This window comes from Saccopteryx leptura, chromosome 9, assembly GCF_036850995.1.
Source record: "Saccopteryx leptura isolate mSacLep1 chromosome 9, mSacLep1_pri_phased_curated, whole genome shotgun sequence".
NCBI classification, from domain to species: Eukaryota; Metazoa; Chordata; class Mammalia; order Chiroptera; family Emballonuridae; genus Saccopteryx; species Saccopteryx leptura.
Genome location: NC_089511.1, coordinates 44,577,411 through 44,593,916, shown reverse-complemented (window position 1 = coordinate 44,593,916; position 16,506 = coordinate 44,577,411). Strand labels below are relative to the sequence as shown.

The 16,506-nt window shown below is 49.0% G+C and overlaps 1 protein-coding gene across 4 annotated transcripts in view; it reads right to left on the bottom strand.

The window, feature by feature from the left end:
• RYR1 (ryanodine receptor 1) overlaps positions 1-16,506 on the bottom strand; it is a 130,456-nt gene that overhangs the window by 95,428 nt on the left and 18,522 nt on the right. For all 4 annotated transcript variants that reach the window (XM_066348706.1, XM_066348709.1, XM_066348707.1 and 1 more), the window contains exons 16-27: positions 16,371-16,489; positions 15,174-15,307; positions 14,447-14,688; positions 13,867-14,059; positions 12,670-12,886; positions 10,988-11,092; positions 10,657-10,760; positions 10,098-10,181; positions 9,040-9,347; positions 8,040-8,242; positions 6,987-7,161; positions 6,608-6,816 (exon numbers count right to left, since the gene is read on the bottom strand). In XM_066348706.1, coding sequence (XP_066204803.1) covers positions 6,608-6,816; positions 6,987-7,161; positions 8,040-8,242; positions 9,040-9,347; positions 10,098-10,181; positions 10,657-10,760; positions 10,988-11,092; positions 12,670-12,886; positions 13,867-14,059; positions 14,447-14,688; positions 15,174-15,307; positions 16,371-16,489 — 2,093 coding nt within the window. The remainder of the gene's footprint in view (positions 1-6,607; positions 6,817-6,986; positions 7,162-8,039; positions 8,243-9,039; positions 9,348-10,097; positions 10,182-10,656; positions 10,761-10,987; positions 11,093-12,669; positions 12,887-13,866; positions 14,060-14,446; positions 14,689-15,173; positions 15,308-16,370; positions 16,490-16,506) is intronic.

Below are 16,506 nucleotides of genomic sequence, written 5' to 3'. Positions count from 1 at the left end.
AAACACTGAGCCTGATGGGTGAGCTTGGCCATTGGTCCTAAACCTGGTTACACACTGAGCCACCAGTAGGCTTTAGAGCACCTGTGTGAGAGTCAGCCCAAGGAGTCCGTTCCTCTGGGTGGATGAACTCCCCATGGGGCACACAGCTTGACCATGGGGTGCAGTCAGTCCTCTGTCAGCCTTTGTCAGGGCACCTGATACAGTGGTAGCCCTGGTCAGACACTAGGATTACTTAGGGAGCTTTCAAAACCTATCTTATGCACAGGTCTTACTCCAGATCAAGTCATTCATCCATCCATCTACCCTTCCACCCCCCACCCTCGGTCCACTCATCCATTCATCCATCCACCTGTCCATGCATCTATCCATCCCACAGTTATTTACTAAGCCCTGTTCCAGGTTCTGGGAGCACAGCAGGGAACAGAACAAAGGCCTTGCCATCCTGGTCTCTCAGGGAGATCTCTTGAGGAGAACAGTCCAGAAGGGTCAGAGTTTTGTAAAGGCTATCCAGAAAATTTTTTGTTACACTTACATGTGGAAACATAACACTCAGAAAAGTGCACACATCATGAGTGCACAACACATTGAGTTTTCAGAGTAAACACACCTGTGTGCCCAGCACCCAGAAGGAGAAACAGGGCACAACCAAGCCCTGGGAGCCCCCACAGTGCCTTTTCAGTCACTACCCCCTCAAGGACCATGAAGGGCTCTGATGAGGGAAATGCACCGACCTGGCCTAAATAAGGGATAGAAGCTGCTAGGTACACAGATGCCTGCCTTGTGCACTCCAACTACAGACTCAAAGTTTTCTGGTTAAGTTCAGAGAGAAAGAGATAAGAATCCTGCAATAAGTGTACTGAACTCCACACTCTGCTTAATATAATATACTCTACTGTACAGAATGCAGTGTATAATTTTTGTCTGTGGCTAAGATCTAAAAGATGTGTCCCAGTTCCACATTTAATTGCACATGTGAGCTTTACTGCTGTTGTGGTATAAACACTATATATAATAGGATTTAAAATAAATTATAGGCCCTGGCTGGTGGCTCAGTGGATAGAGCATCAGCCCAGTATATGGACATTCAGGTTTGATTCCCGGTCAGGGCACACAGGAGAAGCAACCATCTGCTTCTCACCCTCTCCTTCTCCCCCCTTCTCTCCCTCTTCCCCTTCTGTAGCCAGTGGCTTGATTGGTTCGAGCATTGGCCCTGGGCGCTGAGGATAGCTCACTTGGTCCGAGAGCATTGGCCTCAGGCACTAAAAATAGCTCAGAACTTGAGCATCGGCCCTAGATGGGGTTGTTGGGTGGATCCTGGTTGGGGTGCTTGTGGGTGTCTGTCTCACTATCTCCCCTTCTCTCACTTAGAAAGAAGAAAAGAAATAAGAAAGAAAGAAAGAAAGAAAGAAAGAAAGAAAGAAAGAAAGAAAGAAAGAGAGAAAGAAAGAGAGAGAAGTTATATTATAGTTCAGGGGTAGTCAACCTTTTTATACCTACTGCCCACTTTTGAATCTCTGTTAGTAGTAAAATTTTCTAACCGCCCACTGGTTCCACAGTAATGGTGATTTATAAAGTAGGGAAGTAACTTTACTTTATAAAATTTATAAAGCAGAGTTACAGCAAGTTAAAGCATATAATAATTACTTACCAAGTACTTTATGTCAGATTTTTGCTAAGTTTGGCAGAATAAATCTTTATAAAACAACATACTATAGTTAAATCTATCTTTTTATTTATACTTTGGTTGCTCCGCTACCGCCCACCATGAAAGCTAAAACACCCACTAGTGGGCGGTAGGGACCAGGTTGACTACCATTGTTAGAGTTCATAAAATGAGAAATTAAACCCATAAGAGAAATGTTTGAAATGATTATACTTATGTTTACATAAGACATTACTGGGACATCAGATACTTGTAATGATGGTTTAAGCACTGATATTCAAGAAAACCCAATTTTCTCTTTCTTTTGGTTTACTGATTTTATTTAATTTCCATTATGCTATTTTGAATAATCAAAACATTATAATCTCACAATTTAAAAAATTAATCATACTTGAGAACAGCCTGACCAGGTGGTGGGACAGTGGATAGAGTATCAGCCTGGGATGCTGAGGACCCAGGTTCAAAATCCCTGAGGTCACCGGCTTAAGCATGGGATCATAGACATGAGCCCATGGTTGCTGGCTTGAGCTCAAGGTGGCTGGCTTGAGCCAGGGGTCACTGACTCAGCTGGAGCCCCCAGTCAAGGCACATATGAGAAAGCAATCAATGAACAACTTAAGTGCCACAACTATGAGTTGATGCTTCTCGCCTCTTTCCATTCCTGTCTGTCTATCCCTGTCTATCCCTCTCTCTCTCTCTCTCTCTCTCTCTCTCTCACACATACACACACAAAGAAAGAAAGAAAGAAAGAAAGAAAGAAAGAAAGAAAGAAAGAAAGAAAGAGAGAAAGAAAGAAAGAAAAGAAGAGGAAGAAGAAGAACAACAACAACAACAACAAAAATAAGTTTTCCGGATACTCCATAAACAATTGGAGCAGTTACTTTTTTTGATGCTCCTCCCAAGTTGACTTCCTCAAGGACTAACTGCTGAGACAGACCTCTGTTCTGACCAGTCAAAGAATTCACCCCAAACTGTGTAACAAAGATTGGCTGTCCCAGACTGTCTGCAGGGTCTTCTTTCTCTCCCCTTTCTTATAAATCCTATTTAGACTTTGCTCCTTGACAACAATCTGCTAACCTCTCCCTCCTGTGATTTGTGTGCAAAGTAACTAAATGTCTGAGTTATCCTTTCACAGTAATATCCTCCTGATATACTACAGTACAGAATTAGCTTTGCCTGTTCTTGGACTTTCTACAAATGGGACTCCACAGCATATATTCTTCTGTGTCTGCCTCTTTCACTCTACATTATGTCTGTGAGATTTGTCCACATGTTGTATGTATACTAGTTTAATCATTCTCACCACTGTCTAGCATTCTGTTCTTTGTGTTGACAACACCATTGGCAGTGGCAGGAATTGGGAATTTCACAGCTACTCTGTGATCCTCTCCTGTACTAGCCACCTCTCTGGTCTATCTGCTTCCACTTCACCTCCTATAGTCCACTGTCAATAGGAACGTTTCCAAAACTCAAATTTAAACTGGACATTTCCCTGCTTAAAACCCTTCCATGTTTACCTAATCTTAAAATGCCTTCCCATAGCCTGTCCAAGCAGTGGCGCAATTGATAGAGCATCGGCCTGAGATGCTGAGGACCCAGGCTCAAAACTCTGAGGTTGCCGGCTTGAGTGTGGGCTCATAGACATGACCCCTATGGTCACTGGCTTGAACCCAAAGGTTGGTGACTTGAAGCCCAAGGTCACTGGTTTGAACCCAAGGTTGCTTGCTGGCTTGAGCAAGGGGTCACTGGCTCAGCTAGAGCCCCATCAAGGCACATATGAGAAAGCAATCAATGAACAACTAAGGTGCCGCAACTATGAGTTGATGCTTCTCATCCTTTCCTGTTTGTCTGCCCTGCTTGCCTGTTTGTCTGTCTCTCTCTCTTGCTTAAAAAAAAGTCCTTACCATAAATTTCTTGGTAATTACAAAGAGAAAGAGAGTGACTTTACAGTGGGAGAAGCTGGTAGGCTCTGTCTTAACCACAGAGTCAAAGTTTACATAATCAATAATAAGATGCAGTGACATCATGTGCCTTCTGACAGCTTACACAACTTTGCTGCTGTAAAATTCCTGCCAAATACTCAGAACCCGAACCCAAACATGAGAAAACATCTAACAAAACCAAGCTGAGAGGCCCTGGCTGGTTGGCTCAGCGGTAGAGCGTCGGCCTGGCGTGCAGGGGACCCGGGTTCGATTCCCGGCCAGGGCACATAGGAGAAGCGCCCATTTGCTTCTCCACCCCCGCTTCCTTCCTCTCTATCTCTCTCCTCCCCTCCTGCAGCCAAGGCTCCATTGGAGCAAAGATGGCCCGGGGGCTGGGGATGGCTCCTTGGCCTCTGCCCCAGGCGCTAGAGTGGCTCTGGTTGCGGCAGAGCGACACCCCGGAGGGGCAGAGCACCACCCCCTGGTGGGCAGAGCGTCGCCCCCTGGTGGGCGTGCTGGGTGGATCCCGGTCGGGAGCATGCGGGAGTCTGTCTGACTGTCTCTCCTGGTTTCCAGCTTCAGGAAAAAAAAAAAAACCAAGCTGAGAGACATTCTGCAAAATAACTGGCCTGTACACTTCAAAAATATCACTGTCATGAAAGACAAAGAAAAACTCAGGATCATTCTACTTTAAGACTAAAAACACATAACAACTAAATGCAACATGTAACGCTGATTGATACTAAACAAGAAAAATTAAAAGGGATATTATAGCCACAATTTACAATTTTTTTCTTTCTTTTTCCAAGAAAGAGGAAGAGAGATAGACTCCCTCATGCACCCCAACTGGGATCCACCCAGAAACCCCCATCTGCGGCCAATGCTCTGCCCATCTGGGGCTGTGCTCCCAACCAAACTATTTTTAGCACCTGAGGAGAGACTCCACCAAGCCATCCTCAGTGCCTGGGCCAATGTGCTCAAACTAATGGAGCCACAGCTGTGGAAGGGGAAGAGAGACAAAGAGAAGGGGAAGGGGAAAGGGTGGAGAAGCAGATGGTCAATTCTCCTGTTCAATTGCCCTGACCGGCAATTGAACCTGGGACATCCATACACCAGCCGACACTCTACCACTAAGCCAGGGCCCACAATTTACACATTTTGACTATGAACTGCAAGTTAAGATTGTCCATATCAACGGTTTTTGTATTTTTAGCTAGAGAGAGAAAGTGAGAATGAAAGGAGAGAGACGGACAAGGGAGATGAGAAGCATCTTGACTGGAGAAGCATCTTGAACCCTTGCTCAAGCAAGGGACCTTGGGCTTGAGGCCCATGACCTTTGAGCTCAAGCCAGCGACCATGGGGTCATATCTATGATCTACTCAAGCTGACCTCAGGTTTCAAACCTGGGTCTTCAGTGTCCTAGATCAATGCTCTATCCACTGTGCTACATGAAGGAACTAGGAGTGGAAATGGCTCTGCAGAAAATGGATGCCATGGCCAAACCAGACTGTGTCACTTCTGATAGCAAAATCCTCACCATAGAAACTAAGCATACATTTAAGATGACACAGTTCTCATGTAACATGAGAGAGAAGTATGAAGAAACTACAGCTGATGGCAGAAAAATTCAGACCATCTGCAACTTTATAAACTGTGCATCAGTTCAACATCAAGAGTGTGATGGGAAGGAAAGCACAATAAAGAAGATTAGAAGGTGGGAAATTAGTGGTGGACTGCATCATGAACAAGATCACCTATAGTTGGGTCTATGAAAAAGTAGAGTAGGCCCTGTCTGGTTGGCTCAGCGATAGAGTGTCAGCCGGGTGTGTGGAGGTCCTCAGCTCAATTCCCAGTCAGGCCACACAGTAGAAGCAACCATCTGCTTCTCTACCCCTTCCCCTCCCCTTTCTCTCTCTCTTCCCCTCCTGCAGCCAAGGCTTGATTGCTTCAAGCAAGTTGGTCCCGGGTGTTGAAGATGGCTCCATGGCCTCGCCTCAGGTGCTAAAATAGCTCAGTTGCTGAGCAATGGAGTAGTACCCTAGATGGGCAGAGCATTGCCCAGTACGGGGCTTGCCAGGTGGATCCCATTGGAGTGCATGTGGGAGTCTGTCTCTCTGCCTCCCTGCCTTTCACTTAATTTTAAAAAAAGGGTAGAGTAAAAATTCCACCATCCTGCTGGCTAGGAATTAGCTGTGAGAATAGACAAACTCAGTTCAATGAGCAAATCTCACCAAGCTTTTTTTTTCTTTACTGTGTTTAGTTATCTTTATCACAGACATTTTACATGCAACTATTTCTGAGTGTTGTTTTAATTAGAATCAACCTTTTTGTTAGTAAATGTGTTTATGCTATTACAAAGGAAAAGAAAGAAAGGGAGATTATATGAGAGGAGAGAAAGATCTGAACAAGGCCATGGATGGGAAAACTGAGGCTCAGGAGGAGACAGTCATACGCCCAATGTTAGAAGACCATATAGCAGCTAATAGGCCAACTTTAGGTCTGTCTGATTCTAAAGTTGAACCTCAGTCATACAGAATTCCAGTTCTTATTAGATTAAGAGAAGAGATATCACTTTGGTTGATGAGGGGTATTTATGGTGAGAGTCTGACCTGATTTCAATCTTGGAAAAGATGGAATGCTTAGATTAATGAAGAGATACAAACAAAAGCTCCAGATAACAACTAGTAAAGAAGGTGCCAAAATGTACTCAAGGATTTATATTTCTTTAAAGCTTATTCTATGATCAGATAGTTATAAGGATTGCAAATTTCCATTGGGGTCACTTAATCCAGCATCCCCTTTCTCCCTTCCCCTGTTTTATAGGGAAGGTACCTGGATCTCAGAAAGGTTGTGGTTTGCCAAGGTTACAACCGACAAGGCAGCCCTGGTAGCCCATTACCCCTGACACCCGCTATGCATGGTTTGTGGGCTAACACAGGAGAGGAGAAACTCAGGGAACAGAATTGTGGAAGAATGAGGTCTGGAAGCAGATCAGAGGGTATTGAGTGGGGTCAGTTCTCACCTCATAGTGGGGGTGCTCAAGGGGCACAGCCTCAAACTGGGGAAGGCTTTTGCTGAACCAGGTGGTTACCGGGCGCTGCATGTTGATAGCAAATGGCTCAAAGCCTTCCTGGAGACCACAGATGGCAAAGAACCGCAGGGAGCTCACATCCTGACCCAAGTTCAGGTGGCCCACCTGGCCAGGACCCAAGCTGCAGACAGGCAAGAAGCCTAGTGGGAGGGAACAGGTGGGCATAAGTGAGATAGGTAGGCAGGGCAGGGGCCCATGGGAAGGAGATAAAGTGGAAGGAAGGGATGGAAGAGTGGCAGGCTAGAGGGGGCAGTGTAGGGTCAGGTCAGACAGGAGAATACCAGAAAGGGGCCATGAGGTCTGTCCTTACCATCTCCAATCTCAATATCCCGGAAGGCTGTTTCAGAGCCTGAATCAGACATGAGGACTTCCCCATTGAGCGTGAAGATAATGGTGTTCTCTGTGAGGTCGATCATGCAGCCCACAACATCACCTGGCTGCCAAGGACGCCCAAATGGTTCACTGCCCAAGTGCCAGCGCTGGCCCTGTGAGGAGGTGAGGGGAAGATGTGGCATGGGAGAGACACACAAAGAAATGGAGACAAGAAAGCAAGGAGAGACATGTAAAGATTCCCAGGCACGGTGTCAGGTCAGGGCATGCGGGACAGAACAGGGGTCACCCCCACAGTGTCTCCCATCTTTCCTCACACTTGTAATCACAATCCTCGGAATGTGAGGGACAGGGTTTCATGCTTTTGCTTCCTATTAATCTCTGTATCTCATCCTTCTGCTTGGGTTCTCTATTGTGTCTGTGTCTGTGGCTGGGGTTATGCAGACCACCAAGGTGGTAGTGGGGCTTTGGGGGCAGCAGCAAGTGGAGGGATGGAAGGGAAAAAAGAAACCTGTCAGTGTACCATATACAAACTCATATATACCCAGTGTGCCCTTGAAATAGGTAAACAGATAACGAGATGAATGGGAAGCAGGGTGTATGGCTGGATGGAAGAATGAAATGAAAGCCACATAGACATGGGTTGATGCAGGGAAGGAAGGAAGATTAGACAGACAAGTAGATAAATGGATAGTTGGATGGTTGGGTGGGTGGGTAAATAGATGAACTCACAGATGTACACGTTAAATTATTGAATAGATGGAACGGGTAGGTAAATGAAATAGTAAACTGATTAAGTAGGTGAGTGGCTGAACTAAATAGGTGGAAAATGGATGTTTACGTGATTACCTGGACAGATGAGTAGATGGATGGGTAGTTGGACTTGTGGATGGATGGATGGATGGATTAGTGGTAAGGTAGATGCAGGGATGGGTGGACAGATTGGGGCACAGACAGAGGCAGGGTTGGGAGGATTGAGCTGTGGGAGGGAATAGAGGGCCTGGCAGAGTAGAGACCAGAGAATAATACCCACGCGGTGCCCATTGAAGACATAGGCCAGGTCATCAGCTCCTAACTCCACATCAGGCCGCAGCTCAGGCCTTGCCCAGCCCACTCGCATCTCGCCCGTAGTGACAGCCTCAAACTCGAAGTACCAGCGGCCACTCTGCACTGCATAGGATTTCTCTGCCCGGAAGATGCGCACCCGATCCCAACGAGACTGGCTCTCCACCAGACCTACAAATAGGGCCAGGCAGAGTCAGGCTGGGTGGGGAGTGGATCCAAAGACACCAAGAGGTTGGTGGGAAAGACCAGAGAAGGTAAGGCTGGGGGAAGAGGGACAATTTCTTGATATTAGGAGAGAAGAATTGAGAAACCTCAGATTAGTCAGAGAGTAAGTGAGACTCCTCCCCTATTGTTTTTAGCAGTCAGAACTCACAGAGAAAAGATATTGACAGAGACAGAGAGGGAGAAAGTCAGTTCAGTCATGGCCATGGGCTGGGGTTAAGATTCAAGATTAAGGTTGACGTTTGGAACCAAGTGTTGAGAGCTGGATCCAAAAAAGGAAGTCAGAGTCAGAGAGGAGATAGAAATTGGGGTTGTGGTCAGGGGTTGAGAAATTAAAGGTTGGGGACTACAGCCAGGGTTAGGGGTCAGGGCTGGTATTAAGGGTCAGTAGTGGGTCAGGGGTCAAGTTAGGGGTAGAGGTTAGAGACTCTCTCAGACCTTGGTTAGGCGGCTCCATGTTGTAGCTATGGTCCAGAGATTAGGGGTTCAGGCCCAGAGCTGGGGTTCAGGGATTAGAGTCTGGGGTCTGTATTCACCAGGCTCCTGGTTGAGTGGCTCAGCGTTTTAGCCATAGCCCAGGTAGAGATTGAGCTAGGTCAAGGTTAGTGGTTAAGATCGGGTTCAGGGTCGGAGTCAGAGTATGTGTCAGGGTTGGGGGAAGGGGTGTTGTGGATGTACCCCATACAGGGGCTGGGTTGGCTCAGAGATCGAGGTCAGGGTCAGGGGCTCTGGAGGTCAGCACTCACTGGGCTCCTGGTCAGGCGGCTCAATGTTGTAGCCGTAGCCCAGCAAGGTGCGCACAGCCTGGCAGAGGCTGTCCCGGTTGCTGCGCTTGGTGGCCTCATCCAATAGGCGGTATGGCACAAGGCGAGGGTTTCGGCGTGCGGGGATGTCCTGCACAGCACTGTAGCTCCAGCCCTGGGCCACACGGTCTCGGGCCCACACATTGTGCCCATTCTCTGCCAGCCGGTCCACCAGTGTCGTCTGTGCTGGCGTTAGCCGCACGTGGCTCAGGTCTAGTGGCGCCGGCTTGTACCCGTTGCTCATCATGTACCTGCGTGCGGTGGTGCCAGTGAGGAGGCCACACCTCCACTCTGGGCTCTGCAATGGGATCCCTGACTCTGAACTGACCCTTGGTCCCAGGATCCCAGGGGGTGAGTTTGGGAATTTCTGACTTTTGATCTCTGATATTAGGGTTCTATGACTCCCTGAATAATCTTGGAGATACCTGACCTCTGACCTCAGAATCCTGTGACCCTAGGAAAGGCTTTGATTTCACTGACTTCTGGCTTCTGTGACTCCCTTATCTTGATTCTCATCTCTGATCCTAGAATGCTCTTACCTCTCACCGCTAGCTTTGAGAAATGACCCTAGGACCTTATTGCTCCAGACTCCTAGCTTGGGAGCCTTTGACCGTTGACCCCTGGCCTCTATCCCCAGGACATCTCACCTATAATTTTAGGATTCCTTACTTACAACTCCAACAACTTCTCACCTCCTTCCATTGATTCCTGACTTCTAACTTACAAATACAATCTCTGCTCTTTCACTTTCCTGCCTTCATGGCAGAGCCTGACCCTGGGGCTCAACATGCTCCCATTCTCCCTCTGGAACTCCTAACTCTGCAACCTTGACACCTACCAAGACCCTCACCACTGACTCCAGAACCCTGACCGCTGACCCTATGACCTTCACTGTAGCCCATGGCCCTTTCTCCTCTGACCCCAGCCTCCCCACAAGACCCCTCAACCATCCCAGCCCCCAACTCTATTTCTCAGATGGGAGCCAGGCTGCCCACACTCACGTCTTGGGCAGTTTTGTCTTTTTCAGGTTGTCTTCTGCCTTCTCGTCTGCCATGCCCACATGGCAGCCCAGCGCCAGCAGAGTCCTGAGGGGGGCAGGGGTACAGGGTCAGCCCATTCAGCCCCTGGTCCCTACGCCACAACCTCTGTTGCCTCTGTCTCTGGGTCTCCAGCTCTTTCCATACCCTTTTCCTAGATTCCTGGGTGTCTTTGTCCCCACCTCTCTCTGCCTTGGTCTCTGACTTTCTGACTCCTGTCTTACCCTGTTTCTGTCTCTGTATCTCTTTGACTGGGTCCATTTTTTCCTGTCTGCCTCTTTCCGTCTCTTCCTGCATTTCTCTCTCTCTCTCATTGACCATCATGCTTTCTGCTTCTCACTTTCTTGCTCCGTGTCAGTCTCTGCCTCACAAGCCCACCCCCACCCCCCACCCCGTCTCTTTTGTCATCTTCTATCTCTCTCTTGTTCTCTCTCTCAGTCTCTGTCCCCTCTCCCTGTCTCTCCTTGCCCCCCCCCCCCACCAGCAGTCAGGCCCAAGCCCTGCTCCACAGTAACCCTCTCACTTGAGTGTCTCTCCCGACATCTGCAGGTTATAATTCCTCTCAGGCTCTGGTAGGCTATGGAAGTTCACAAGACATGGGTGCAGCCTCCTATTGTCATCCCGAACCTGGAGAAACCTCAGGGTCAAGTTCTCGGTTCCCTTTCCCTTCCGCCAACACTCCCAGACTGCGATCCGTGACCTCCCGCCCTTAGTTCTGCCACTGGGAACCCAAGGACATCCCCTCACCCCATGCCCTAAAGGTCCTTCCCCCAACCAATGGCCTGCCCCAATAGTGAGACATGTCCCGTCTCAAGCCCCAGCAAGTCTAGCCTGATGTTGGAGGTAGTCCTCACCGGGCCATAGGTCCAGCCCTGCTCAATGCGAGTCAGCGCCCAGAGTTCATGGATGTTCTCTGCCAGCTTCTCCCGAATACGCTCCAGATGGGGAGGCAGGACAATCTGGGCAGAAGATATTCATGAGGCCCTGAGTTTCCTCCAGCTTACACCGTGAACCCTCCTCCAGAGAACATGTCCAAGCTCTGGACAGTCCTCCAGCACGCTCTTCTGGCCTTTTCTGCTATTTGCAGCCTTGCTCCCCATCACCTCGCCCTGACTCCAGGACTGACACCAGCCAAGTAAGGATTTACCAACGTCAAAATTAAGGGATTATCTGGGGATGGGTCTGTCTCTTCCACATCCCGGAAGCTCCATGAGGACAAAACCTGGGCTTCCTAAGTCTCTGCCATGTTCCTAGGCCTGCCCAGCCCAGAGCCAGGTCCAAAGGAGTTCAGGAAATGTTAGTTGGATGAATGGATAAGTGTCTTTCTTTCTCTGCACAGTGAGGATTTGAACAATACTTATCTCATAAAGATTCAGTAAAATTACTTCCGTAAACTATTAAATGTTATATAGTTTATTTAAATGTCTGGCACATGGTAAGTGCTTAATAAATATTTATATTGTTGCTGTTCTGCAAGCAGGAGATAACGGTTGAACCGAGGTGGGGGGTATGGGGAGGAGAGCAGAGGGGTGGAGGGATGTCCGGGAGGCTGAGTGGACAGCCCATGAGACTGACTGAGAGGCTGCGGGGCAGGGAAGGGAGACATGAGGAGGGAGGCCTAGGGCTCTGGCCTGGCTAGAGAGGAGGCCTAGGGCTCTGGCCTGGCTAGAGAGGGACTGACTGAGAGGCTGCGGGACAGGGAAGGGAGACATCAGGAGGGAGGCCTAGGGCTCTGGCCTGGCTAGAGAGGAGGCCTAGGGCTCTGGCCTGGCTAGAGAGGGACTGACTGAGAGGCTGCGGGGCAGGGAAGGGAGACATCAGGAAGGAGGCCGAGGGCTCTGGCCTGGCTAGAGAGGGATGGCAAGTTTATCCCTGAAACAATATTACTACTACTGCTAACAGAAACTATATTGAGTACTTACTATTTACTCAGGACTGTGCTAAGCACTTTGCATACATTAAGTCATCTAATCTTCACAACAATGCTATGAGGTAGATTCTATTGTTATCCCCTTTCCCAGATGAGGAAACTGAAGAACAGAGAGGTGAAGCCAAATACCCATGGTGACATACTGAAAATCAAGTACTTGTGGTCAGTCTCTTAAACATGACTTAAATCCCCTCCTATAGGGACATGCTTGGGAGGAAGGTGGGAAGTTCAGGTTGGCAGAAGAGTAGTGGGAATAGCCTAGAATAGAAGAGGAGCCCCCAAAATTGTAGTGGATAAGGTCACAGGCTTTGTCATCATACTGCCTGCCTGGGCTCAAATCAGCTGTGTGATATGCAACAGGCTGCTTAACTTGTCTGGGATTCTATTTCCTTAACTGTAACTTGGGAGCAATAATAGTTCTTTGCTTAGGGGGCTATAGTGAGGACACCCTAAACCTGGAAGTCTGCCTTGAGAGAGTCCTTTGCCTTTCTTTGCTTCAGTTTCCTTCTCTATTAAACAAGGTTCCCAACTTCCAGCTCAGCTCCCCACCTTCTTAACTCCAAAGGGAGTCTGCCTCCCAGGGAAGCCCTGCAGGACAGGCATTACCTGGGCAGTGTCCACGGGGCAGGGCACGAAGTCGGTGTGTGAGAGGCAGCGGCTTGGGCCCACCAGGTGGGGGCCCTGGGGCCCCTCCCGCCGATATTCCTTGATGGGTTCCAGATGGAGACGCTCTTGTGGGAGCACAGCCTCATGGCATGGGGCATAGCCAGGCGGGGGGAGGAACTTGAATTCACCATGTCGGCCACCAAGGAGGAACCGCACCCTGGATGGGAGAGCATGGTCACTGGTGGGGCAGTTCACAGGGGAGAACCTGTGCTCAGTGGGAGTAAGGGAGCAATCCTAGGACTGGTGGAAGGTTCTGGAGAGACCTGAGGTCACTGGGCAGTCATCACTGGGTGATGAAGGTTATTTAGGAGTCAGAAAGGATATTCTAAGGTCAAAGAGAATGTCTGAGGTCAATGGGAATAATTGAGAAGTCAAAGAAGGAAAGTGTGGGGTCATTGCAGAGTTAATCTAAAGTCACAGAAGATCCCTGTGAGGAGCTGGGTCAATAGAGCATTTGGGGACATGGGAAGGTTTGAGGGAGACCAGGAAGGTTATATGGGAGTCACTAAGAATCTGGTGTAATTTTAAGATAACCATAATTGCCACTGAATGGTAATTGGGAATTTATTTGCAGAGCTTGGGGGTCATTGGAAAAGACTAAGTTATTGAGAGGTCTTTGAAATACCTGGGGTCATAGAGGGGTCAGTGGGAGACTTTGGAGCCATTGGAAGATTATTGAGAAATGATGGAGTTACTGAGAAGTTTTTAAGAGTATGGAGTCATTAGGAGAATCAAAGATCATTCGGGAGTTATTAAAAGATTTGAGGGTCATTAGAAGATAATTATCATATTCTAGAGTCATTTGGAGGTCCCTGGAATCACATAGAGTCATTGGGACAGTCTGAGGTAATTTAAGAGGTCACCAGGAGAGTCTGAAGTTTTTAGAAGGTCACTGTGAAATTTTGGGGACACTTGAAGGTCACCGGAAGAACATGGAGTTGGGGAGAAGTTGTGGTCATTGGGAGGACACTGAAAGTGTCTGGGGTCATGTAGAGGTCACTGGAACCTTCACATAGGGGTCTGACCAGTCAGTCCTGAGGGTGGGCTGCTAGGTCCTGGCTCATAGCAGGCTTGGGGAAGCTGTCTCAGGACAGTCCCAGGTTTGGGACTGGCAAGGGGGCAGGGGCAAGTTCTTACTTAACACCAGCTGAGAAACTGACAACAGGGAAGAAGAGCCCATTGAGGTTGAAGGCCTCGAAGACACCCTGCACGGGGCAGCCATTGATGCGGAAGGAGATAGATGGAACGCTGAGGTCTAGGCAGCAGCTGATCACATCCTCCGGGGCCAGGAGGTGCTGTCCTGGGGAAGTCACCGGGCGTGCCACGTGTCCTGCATCAGGGTCACCAGAAAGGGGTCAGAAGTCAAAGGTCTCATGGGACCAATGACCTCAAGAGACAAGAGGCAGATATTAGAGGATCCTATGGGGTTTGGATCCTGGAAACCCTAAGGTCAAGTGTTTCCACAGAGGGGCCTGTAGCTCTGTAATCAGGGGCAGAGGTCAAGGCTCCCTTAAGGTTAGGATCCTGAAAGCTGTGGGGTCAGAAATTAAAGCCCATCTAAAGTTAGGATGCCCTAGAGTTAGGGTCTTGATAAATGAGGAGTAAGGGATCAAAACTTTGCTCATTTGGGGTCAGAACCCCAAGGTGTGTGGTTAGAGGCTTGGAAACTCTGGGGTCAATGGTCAGGGTTGGTTATCCCCTAGAAGAGTTCAGATACCTGTCCAGAGATGCAGCCCGTCAAAGCCGTAGGAATAGAGGTCATCGCCAACCCCGTTGCCGCCCCAGCCCTCGCCACCCCCAGGGTAAGGACTGTAGCCCTCAGTGAGGGCCCAGCCCACCCGCAGGTGGGTGGCCTGAGCTGTCAGGAATGGAGTCACTTCGTCCACCATCACTTCAAAGTACCATTTGCCGTACTGTGTGGAGCCCTCTGCTCGGCCCACAAAGATGTTGGGGCGGATGCTACAGGAAAAAATGGGACAGGAGAGAGGGATGAAGGGGAGGTGGAGAGGAGAGCCAAGTTATTGCAGGGGTGGAGGGAGAAGGAGAGGGAGAGACAGACAGACAGACAGATGTATACACACAAAAAACAGGCAGAGGCATGAAGATAGAGAATAAGAAACAGCAACCAAAGGAGAAAAAGCAGAGACAGACACAGATAGAGAGACACTAAAGACAGAGAAGAGAGAGATAAGAGACAAGGGAAAAGAGATGGAGGAGGAATAGCGAGAAACAGAAACAGAGTGAGAGAAAGGAGCAGACAGGAGCAGAAATGGAGCAGGGAGAGAGGACAAGAGTGGGGAGCCACGTGAGCTGGGAAAAGAGCAGACATCTGTGAGGGCCAGGTGTCCAGTGTGGGGTGGGAGACGGAGGAAGGGACGCCGCATGGAGCGGAGTCTCTGAGTCAGGGTGAGGTCAGGCTAGGGTTCAGGGGTTAGGGGTCAGACCTGGTGACATAGTTGATGAGGTTTGTCTGCAGCAGAAGCTCACGGCCAGGGAGCAAGTTCTCGGTAATGAGATCTTGGTTGGAACGCACGGCCACACCGTTACACACACACAGGGAACACAGCACGTCCAGCACCTAGAGGTCAATGTCAGAGGTCAGGATGCAGGGGCACCGAAGCAGGGATCCACGGGAGGCCCTGAGTAGGAAGCCAGAAGTAAAGGATGGTGTGCTAGGGCAGGAGATGGGGATTTTGACTGAGAGGAGATGGAGAAAGTGGGAGGTCAGGGATCACAGAGAAAGGTAAAGGTCAAAGAGACCTGACCAAAGGGTCAGGTGAGAGGGTAGGGGCCATGTGAGATGGGATAAAGCATCAGCAATGTAAGAAATGAGAGACTAAAGAAGTTAGGGGGAAAAAAGTTAGAAGGAAGAGGTCAGAGGAAGAGTGAAAGGGTCAGGGCAGTGAGAGAGCACAGGAGTCAGGAGGAGATTTGAGATCAGCAGTGGTTGGCTCTGGCCAGTTGGCTCAGTGGATAAAGCATCAGCCTGGTATGTGGACATCTTGGGTTCAATCTCTGGTCAAGACACACATGAGAAGTGACCATCTGCTTCTCTCCCCCTTCCTTTCCCCTTTCTGTCTCTCTCTATTCCCCTCTTGTAGCCAGTGGCTCAACTGGTTTGAGCATCGGCCCTGGGAGCTGAGGATGGCTCAGTTGATTTGAGCATCGGCCCCAGACGGGGGTTGCTAGATGGATCCCAGTCAGGGCACATGCGGGAGTCTCTCTCTCTATCTCCCCTCCTCTCACTTAAAAAAATAATCCGCAGGGGTTGCAAATTATTATCTTCAGGGGCCAAGTAAATCATGTAGATCTGTGAAGTGGTTAGCAATAACTCAGCGGGAACTGGTAGGACCTGTGGCAAAATGGAGGATGTATATACACCCAACCAAAGATAGTAAAATTGGAAAATTATAGGAAATTTTAAAAACTATTTCAGAGACCTAATGAAGCACATCTATGGTTCAGAATCCATTTAAGAACCATGTATCGGGGACCTTGTATGGAGATGGAGGCACATGGAAGACGAGTCCAGGTAAGAAATAAGATGGGGGAGAAGAGTGAGGCGAGTGGAGAGTCCTGGGGCCACGGGGAGAGGCCAGAGTTCAGAGTTAAGGAGTGAGAAGTCAGGGGTGAGGGGCGACCTTGTGGTTCCTCCCATGCTTGTCCAGGAGGGAGATGATGGACTTGATGTGGTTCTCCTGGATGATGTTCAGGACCTCGGGACTCTCAATCAGGACACAGTACAGCACCTCCAGAATTCCTGCATGGTTAGTAGAA